Source organism: Rhea americana, unplaced genomic scaffold, assembly GCF_003343005.1.
Source record: "Rhea americana isolate MKP2758 unplaced genomic scaffold, rheAme1 scaffold_131, whole genome shotgun sequence".
NCBI classification, from domain to species: domain Eukaryota; kingdom Metazoa; phylum Chordata; class Aves; order Rheiformes; family Rheidae; genus Rhea; species Rhea americana.
The window spans coordinates 2364158-2373645 of NW_028185384.1; the positions used below are offsets into that span (position 1 = coordinate 2364158).

The 9488-nt window shown below is 35.0% G+C and overlaps 1 protein-coding gene across 1 annotated transcript in view; it reads left to right on the forward strand.

The window, feature by feature from the left end:
• The window catches only part of KLHDC1 (kelch domain containing 1), a 30882-nt gene extending 21540 nt beyond the window's left edge, over positions 1-9342 (forward strand). The window contains exons 9-13 of the mRNA XM_085297861.1: positions 2567-2679; positions 3437-3509; positions 7692-7776; positions 8072-8124; positions 8425-9342. Of these exons, the coding sequence (XP_085153987.1) occupies positions 2567-2679; positions 3437-3509; positions 7692-7776; positions 8072-8124; positions 8425-8599 (499 nt within the window). The 3' untranslated portion in view covers positions 8600-9342. The remainder of the gene's footprint in view (positions 1-2566; positions 2680-3436; positions 3510-7691; positions 7777-8071; positions 8125-8424) is intronic.
• Positions 9343-9488: the final 146 nt, after the last annotated feature.

Consider the following 9488-nt stretch of genomic DNA (forward strand, 5'->3'; position numbering starts at 1 on the left):
TGGCTGGGCTTTCTTGTGATTATTCATTAAAGAAACTAGCTGGTGTTGCAACTGCCTCTCAGTTTTGTCTTCAAACTTGTATTGAGGCATTTTTTTTCACCATTTTGTTCAACTCTCCCCGATTTCTCTTTTCAAACTGTTATCCGTTGTGTGTGGGGAGGAAAAAAATACCAAATGTTGGTTGTTGAGTGGGTTTTGTTAAAAACTCTTGTTGGAACAAAGACYTTTATACAAACTCTACGGCTTTAAGCAGTGAATTTTGAGAGGTAAGCTATTTCTCCTTATACAATAAGTGTCTTACTATATCTCTGTCCTGTATCACACAGCTGAATCTAGCAATGAATAATATAGTGAAGCTGCTATAATACTACAGTTCTGAATATATCCAATGCTGAAGCTGTCAGGTGCTTACACTAATACAGTATCTACCCCCCTAGTCTTGAGTCCCACCCTACATGGTACTGCCCATGTTTATTCTGCATTGCCAGCCTCTGCTGTGCTGCTGTTCCCCTTCTCCTCCCCTTTCTGCCCACTGAGTCAGGGTATTGGTCAGACAACATGTTGCTCTCTTCCTGCAATAGTCCTTCCTCTACCTATTTAAGTGCTGACATAGGGCTGCTGTGTATGGGAGACACCAGATAAAGGGTCTCGGGAGTGAATTGTCTTTCAATAACTGGTCCCCTAAAACAAGAAGGAGGGGGGAGGAGGAGGAAGACAGGTTTCCAGTGCTGGTAGTATCACACATTCACTATAGCTTCCACTACATGATGGAGTTCCCAAAGATGAGTTTGGATTAACAGTATGATCAGATCAGGTCAAAGTGGGAGGAGAAGATGATGTCTGCCTTAACCTGGATTTAACCTTGCCTTCTCTGAGCTCCACTGACCTCAAAATATTTAATCTTAAAATATTTCTATTACTGTGATACTTCTTTCTGTACCATGAAAGATKAAAATACCACCCATTGGTATCTGTATCTCCCATTAATATCAGTATTCTAAACATCAAAGCCTGTTGCATCTGAGCACAGCCTGCCTCTTTTGCTAATTTTAGAAGCCTCTTCTACAAGAGTTGTTCAGAGCAAGTACTTAAACTCCTTGCTGTTTTAAGCTTGTTGATCTAGCTCCCAACTCCAGTACCAAATTTTGTAGRACAGTTTTATAATTGATATGTAATTAGCCAGGATTCTTCAGTCTGGGTTTCCAGATGGAGAATTACTTAGCAGTCATTAGTAGGGGGTATTGCTCTAACTGAACTTCAGGTGTTTGAGCCATTTCTGCTCAGTTAAGAGAAATAGGCAATTCTGGGGCTCAAGAAAACTGTTGTGATCGTAGACCTCTAAAATAAATCAGACGAGTTGTGCTCTTCAAGGGCCTGTTTCTGTTCACTGACTAAAGGAAGGACAGGTGACTCTCTGCAGTGTTCACATTGTAGATTGAGTGCAGGTCTGTGTAGATTTCATTTACCTGAGTTCAGCAAAGAGCAGGGAAAAGTAACTGGTTCTTTGAGATGTAATCTACATGGATCTTATATCTTCTTTCCTCACTTCTGAGCAGTCTCCAACTAAGATTTGGACCTGACAAGAGAGCTGTCAGGTGTTTGTAGATGTTCTTTTCATTATCCTTCTGAAATGAGGACATACTGTGTATGTAGTGGCCTAGATTCATCATATTTAACTTTAGGTACTTTACAAGTTGCCTCTGCAGTTAGTAATAAGATATTAGATGGGCTGATGCCCCCTGGAGGTCCTTATTTATCTCTGCTGATTGTATGAAGATCCTCCTGAGACAACCGTACACCCAAGTATCTTAAAATAAGATGATACGAATTCAGGTCACCAACTATAGGTAATGCCTAATGTTTGGATTCTTTTCTGTTCGGATTCTAATTTCAAGCTTGTGTAACTGTGCAGCTAAAATGAAATCCATAGGTAACATTTGGGAGAGCTATATTTTTTGTAACAAACTCAGATTTTTAGTATAATAGACCTGCATCTGTTTTGTATTTTGGAATTCTGCTTTTTAATTTAATAAATTTTATCTCAAAATTTGGGTGACCTCATTGTGTTAAAAGGCACAAAGGCTGAAGAAGCATAGTGGCTTTTGGTTAAGAGGTAAAGCCACAGTCCTTTTATTACTAAAGATCATTTTCCTGGGAGTAGAAAGGCTATAATCCCACAGAATTTATTAAATTTTAGCATAAAGAACTGAATCTGTTTACCTACATGCACTATGCAGTTCATTTGAATATATTTGCTATCCTAAAAGGGTTCACTTACATTTTAAATTGTGGTTTCAGTGACCTTAAAAATTAATTAATGCTCTTATGCTTGCCTTTAATATTTACATAACTGAATGTTCAGAGAACAGTTACTACAAGAAATTACTTGGTTTAAGTTTGAACACCACTTTTCTCAAGAGTAAGCCTAGGCTATTTAAGTGCAGCTTTTTCCCTGAGAAAATATCTAGGCTTATTTTAGGAGAAACTAAATTAATAATTAAATTTCCTGGCAGATTMATTTTCAGCATTCTCTGAAAATTTGTTTTTGTTTATTTGTTTCACCAAGAATTAATATCAGTGGAGAGAAACCAAAAGATCGATCATGGCACACGTTGACCCCTATAGGAGATGACAGACTTTTTCTTTTTGGTGGACTGAGTTCTGATAATGTTCCTTTAAGTAAGTAATTTAAAGCTTAAAAGTCTATTTTATGCTTTATTAGTAAACTAATATGTTGTACGCATTTATTGTCTTTCTCAAGCTATTTGGTTCTAAGGCACGTTACAGTATTCTCATAATGTTTGAATATTTCTCTAGCCATCTTATTATTTTACACAGAAGTGCAGGAGCACATTGTGGAGCACAGTGAGCATGTGTGATAATAGATCTCTTAAAATTGTTTTAAAAAGAATAAAAGGCAAGTGTCTCACATTCAGATATCAACAAGTGGTAACTTTGATAGAGGTAGCAACTGTAGTAAGAAGGTACAAATAATATTGTCAGCATAATGTAATTTTTTGGATAAATAACATTAACAGCTACAAAAACATTAAAGAGGAAGTAGGATAATCTGTTGCAGAGTTCTTTTTCTAGAGAAGATAACTTTTTGTGACAAAAAGCAAAATAAGTGAAAATACCTTTGAGTGTCACAGATATACTCCAGTCACAAGGAGAGGGGTGGAATTTCAAAGGGACATTCACTTGCTTTCTGAACATATTTAAAAGAAAAAAAAAGTGCATTTTAATTCCATATTACAATAATAGTGAACTTTGAAAGATTAAGTCAAAAGATTGAAAAGATGCTAGTTAATTTGATGATGATGTTAGTTTTCTTGATTTAATGTTATCTTAGAACACAGAATTCTGTATAAGTAGAATAAGAAAGTCATACTCTGTCCCAGTAAGAAGTACTAATCATGTATATTCTTCTTTGTAGGTGATGGTTGGATTCACAGTATTTCAACAAATGGATGGAAACAGCTAACACACTTGCCTAAGAGTAGGCCTAGGTATACAAAAATAGATCCACATTTGCTGAAATTTAGACATTTTGAAATATTAAGTAATTTTAAATTGTTGAGCAATATTTTTAGCCTACATTAGAAGAATATTTTACAAAATGAATGCAGTATAATTGAACCACTTGCATTAGTATCTTAGGCTTCTTCATACCAGGTACAGCATTATTACCTTCTGTATTTGTTATGCTTTATAATGTTTTCTTGCTTTAAATGGTTTGGTTTGTAATGAAGAATCTGGGTGTCCAATCAACATGGTGTTATATATCCAAATGATTTTGTATTTGAATTAATAGTTTACTAGAGTGATGAAAGTTGATTAATGTTGATACAGTATTAGAGACATGGGAGAGACAGCCATGAAAAATAGTGATGCACCTTTTGGGATTTAGAAAAAWTATAAATAGMTCTTTGCTTTTCCCCTGAGCAGAAGCAGTTAATTACGCTTACAATTTTGCATAAGTGAATTCAGTACTAAACAACAGTAGCTGGATTTAAATAGCATTATAGTTGATGACTGTGGGATTTTGTTATTTTGGGTACTTAACCACCAACCAAACAGGACCCAGTTCTAGGATCTGCATTGCTCATACTAGCAAAAATACTGTCTCTTCCAGACTCTTCTCCTTCCCTCTCAAATTTAAGACTACTGAAAAAGACAGATTCTTTCTGACTAAAGAAAGCAAATTTCATGTTCTGAATCTGGAGGTTATTTAGAAGCTGCCATTGAAAACAAGTGTGTGCTCTCTCAGAATACAGGCTCCATTTTTACCACTGTGTTTGCAGCACTCCCTGTATTTGTGATGTACGTACTGTTGAACTGAATTACTGCACATGGTAAATGGTTTTTCATGGAATCCATTCTGTGTGTTAACCAAGGTACACTCAGCAGCATTTTACATAGGCTTTTTTTTAGTATAGAATATGATTTTTGTCTGGCATTTGAATACCTCCTGTCATATGTTCTGTTTTCTATTTCTGGAGTATCTTTACCTGATGGAGTATTATTATAGTTCTATCCTATTTTAGGGTGTCTTTTAAATATAACTGCACACTTAGACCAAATCTACTTATTTCTTATATTATATTTCAAACTGAAGCTGAAATAAATTAAGCTCTTAACTTTCATAATGCATTTTTTACYTTTCTATGATAATTAAATTGATGTATAAAGAAATTGGTAACAGCCTTAAATAACAAACCACATTATTAGCAGTCAGAGATTATGTCTCTCTTTACTTCCTGTTCAGTTGTCTACATGGATGGTCTCCTGTAAAATAATTGCTGAAGTGGACTACCTCTCCTTGTGTGATTAAGTTTTATTGGTGCATTATGAAAAGGATTGGAAAGAGACAAAATTGGCTCTTTCAGCAGGCTAGGGAGCTGCAGCTCAGTCTTTATTCTGCAATTAAGCTGGAAAACATTTGTGCCTCAGATGGTAGTAGACCTGTATGCTATGAACCTGTGACTCTTGAGCCCCAGGCAGCTTTCAGGAAGTTGAAGGGCAGATCCAGTAGTGGGCTACAAAAATGTGAACTGTCATTGGGCTGTGCTGGCAGAAAGGCTGCTGAGCAGTCCACCTTCCTTGCTGCTGTGGAAGCACATGAAAGTATTCCGAGGTTGATACTGCTAAGTTTCCTGGAGACTCCACTGCACACCCAGCCAGATCCCCAAAATTAAGAGTATGGAGAGCTGTTGAGTCACATGCTGAAGACAGTCTCAGACTCCCTCATGTCCAAATGTGTCCTGTGGTTACACATCTGAAGATTTTAATATGCAATTTGTAGGTGGAGGACAGCTGCCTTTCGTTGTCCTCATTCTTTATTGAAGTAAATGACTTTTTTTTTAAGRTATTTCTGTAACCTTTTTCAGTAAGTCTTGGAAACATAGCTAAAAGAAATCCTGCCAAAAGTGTCTCTGGATATTGGATTAGTTTGAATGACTGTGGACTACTTCTTTATACCATAACTGTGTTCCTACACTTGCACAGGATTACTACAGGACCTTTGTAGCAGAGAAGAGTCTAATTCAGGTCCATTGCTCATGTGACTTTAACAGCAGGACTTCAAATGCACTGGCAATCATAGCTGTATATGCACTTACTTTATATATTTCTATTATATTTTATAATAATAGACTATATATCACGCATGTATTAGTAGATTTTGCTGCTGCTTCTGCAGAATTGATGCTTTCCTTAAATGCTGTAAAGAATTATTCTTTTAACATTTCCTTCAGCTTCCATTTTTAGTAAATTGTAATAACTGTCTCTCAGGTTATAGATCTGTGGTATTAAAATGTTTGTTGGTAGAAAAGTGTTTTGGTTTTTCTGTTGTTGTTTTTGGTTTTTGTCCATAAGTTGTATTTCAGCTGATGTTTTGCATGTGAGGTTAAAATATAGAGCAAATTATATGTTTAACTTATAAATTCCTAGTGTTTTCATTATAATGTAACTCTGTAATTCTAGTCAGAATAGCTGTGTAAAAAGGTTGCATCAATTCAGTTTATGTATTATTTAAATAACATGCTTTATTAGACTGTTTAGGTGATAAGTTAGAGCAGCTGTGAGAGGACATAAACTCTGTCAGTCTGTAGAAAAAAGCATCAGGTTGCAAGCTAGAATGTCAACAAAGTCAAGGCAGGAAAGGCTTTCCAGTGTTCTTCGGTGATGAAGTCCAGGCCAGAGTTTTCGTAATGCAGATAAGGCAGAGACAGATCTATCTACAGGTATGAGGAAGAGAAAAGGTGGGATACAGTTTAGAGTAAGGAGAACAGTGAATAATTACTGAAATTAATAGAGTAAGAAAATGAGAACACTTTTTTTTGCATGAAAATTCTAGTTGTGCATATTATTTTGGCTATGTAAATAAACATAAGGGCCCATAGCTCTGTGATGAAAATCATCCTGTGATATACCAGTAGAAAAACAATAGATTTTGATCTGCTAATAATAAAAAGTAAATCTAGCAAATTGTAGCTACTGAAGTAGCTGACTCATTGCTAGAGCAAGATTATACAAGTCAGTTGTTTGTTTATACTGTCTGCTCTTATAGGCAGAACATGAAATTACTTGTGGGCATGATTTAAGAAACTGTCATGCACAGAAAATGATCTACATGAATCGTTGGGAGAAGCATAAAACTGATGCAGAAGAACCTATGTTCTAAACCTCTCATCCTAGTGTTCAGGGATAAGAGTCAGTACTAAAAAGCCCGCAATCTTAAATCCATTGCTATTATAGTTATTAATTAAATAGTGGAAATAAAAAAATTCTTGGCAGAAGCTTATTCTCTGTAGTTATTTTATTTTACAAAAATTTTCCACTGTAAGATTTTGTTGAACTAGTGATAAATAAGCCAAAATATACATAACTATATTACWTGTAAGTCAGATAATTGCATATATACATATAGGTCTATATGAAATATAATAATTCAACAAAATTCTCATAAATTGGGTAATCATATTGCTCTTTTATATGGTTAAAGAAGTGAATAATACTTTAGTTGTTATTTTTAGCATTAGAAGCTTTTGAAATAAAGTTTGGATGAAGGTGCTCTGTGTGGGTATGTGTCTGCCTGTCCTTCCCATGTATCTTTTGAATTAATTGACCCATTTCAGTAATATTTGACAAAGTAGTATAAACCTCAGGGATAATAAGTCCCCACAAGTTCTGTGCAAATAAATGGCTAAACAGAAAAGAGAGACTCCCTAATCACTTTACTCCAGTGAGTGCTTACTGCTTATTAGCAAAGAATGGAAGGTCTTGGAGACAAAAAAACATTAAAAAAATGCTTTATTCTTTCTACACTTCACAGAGAAACTTGTAAAATAAACTATTTAAAAYTGTAAAATTCCACTTGGTAAGTAATGTGAGATCCATAAGACTTCACATCTCTGTGCATAAGTAGTGGAATTACACGATTCCGAAAAGTGACCTTTCCATCTTAATTAAAAGGAACTTACATCCTCATAACAAAAGAGTTCTTTGTAAAGAAACTTCAACATGAAGAATAGAGGAAAGTCATGTGAAGTGAATGAGGTTAATATTGAAGTAAATATACCACTTCCCTGCACCCCTTAAAATATTTAGGTTTTAGATTTGTTTTGCTGAGAATACACAATTGTTTTTTGTTATTTGGTCACTAAGTATATTTGTAATTTTATTTCCAGACTCTGGCATACAGCCTGCCTTGGAAAAGAAGGAGAAGTGATGGTGTTCGGTGGAAGCAAAGATGACTTGCATTTTATGGATACAGTCAGTAAACTTAATAATTAATTCCTAGCACTATAATAATTAAAATAATTAATATAATTACTGAGATCATTGGGGCTGTTGTGAAGATGTGACCTTAGRTGTTTTTGAAAGGCAATTTATACAGGCTTTTTTCTGCTTTTGCTAGGCTCYTAGAAAGGAGTTCACTATTCAGATTTATTTTTAAACTATGTATGTGGTAATAAGTGCTACATTAATCCAGTTAATAGACAGAAGTGTTTCTGAGATGAGCAGTTATCTTAGTAATCTTCATGGCTCTTTTCTCCTTCTTGATTAGGGTCACTGCAGTGATTTGCTGATATTTCAGACTCAGCCTTATTCACTCCTCAGGTGAGTTGAGATTATTGGCACAGTCTAAACTATTACAGTACTATGCTTCTACGCACAGGTGTTTAGCCATTTACTCTTGCACAGGCAAGTAAGCTAGAAAATTACTATTTCAGGAAATACTGAAATGTGCAATGTATGATAATACAAAGCAATTAAACCAAAGGTGATGTGTATTATTTTCTTCTGCATATGCATGCACAACACATCCTTAACATCATCAAAATAAACTTTCACAGGTGCTACTTTTTAATCTTTAGGTTATAGGTCATTTACTTCAATCTTTTCCTTTTTCCTGCCCAGGTTGTGTCTTGACTGCATTGGCAAAAATGCAGCCCTCCTGAAGAATCAAATACCATGCTTGCCATCCAAACTTCTGCAGCAGGTGCTGAAAAAAATAACTTTTTGGGCTGCAGTTAACCACCGGCAAGAGAGAAAAGCTGAAACTGAAAGACAGGGTCAACTAAATACCACATGAGCAATGGCAACAAAACTGTTAAGCACTTTGTTTATTTACAGTGTACAGCAAAGTCTTTTGTTAGTGAACTTTACTAATGCTACAGAACAACTGTATGTTATGCTGAGTTTCTAAGTGAAGTTTGAGAACAAAGAAATCCTTTTTATGGAAATCTCTTTTTGTTTTCTGCATTGTAGAAAACTGATAAAACTTAATTTGTATATATTGTTAACTTCTGCTGTTGTGGTCTTAATGAGAGAGTCCATAAAAGTGTTCTTTTTGTAGGTGACATGATATAAAATGTTTTCAGTTTGATTAAAATAYGGCTTAAGTCTGAAATCTTATTACAGCCTTATCACATCAGCATTTCTGAATAGCTGAAATTAGTTCACAGTATCTTTGGAAGGGTCACACCTCATATTCTTCAAAAAGATAACTAATTTGCTAATATGGCTTACTCCAAATCTTACTACTTGATTCTGCCAAATTCTGTCATTTGATTAGGTACTAAGAGCCAGACGTTTTGCTCAAAGTAGAAAAATGAGTAAGTTAACTGTGGAACTTGAAGAAAAAACTGTGATGAACAACATTACAGTTTGTGTGTTAAAGGTTACATGCAGTTCATAATATGGGTTTCTTGTGTTTCTGTAATCAATGGGTCGTTCTTAAAATAGGTTGTATATTGTATTTTGAATGTGTAAAGTTTATATTTAATTCTTGTTTTTAAAAGATTATTGTTATAAAAGAGCACATGTAGTACTTGCTATTTTTTCTGTTTCAAGTATTTAGTTAACAAGAGCGCAGTTATTAAAATTTTATAGAGGGTTGAGTACAGGGCAGCTTTGCCTAGTCTTTGCCATTTTTGTAATCTGCAAAACCCACGTGGAGCAGAGCAAAGAGGGTTCGGAGC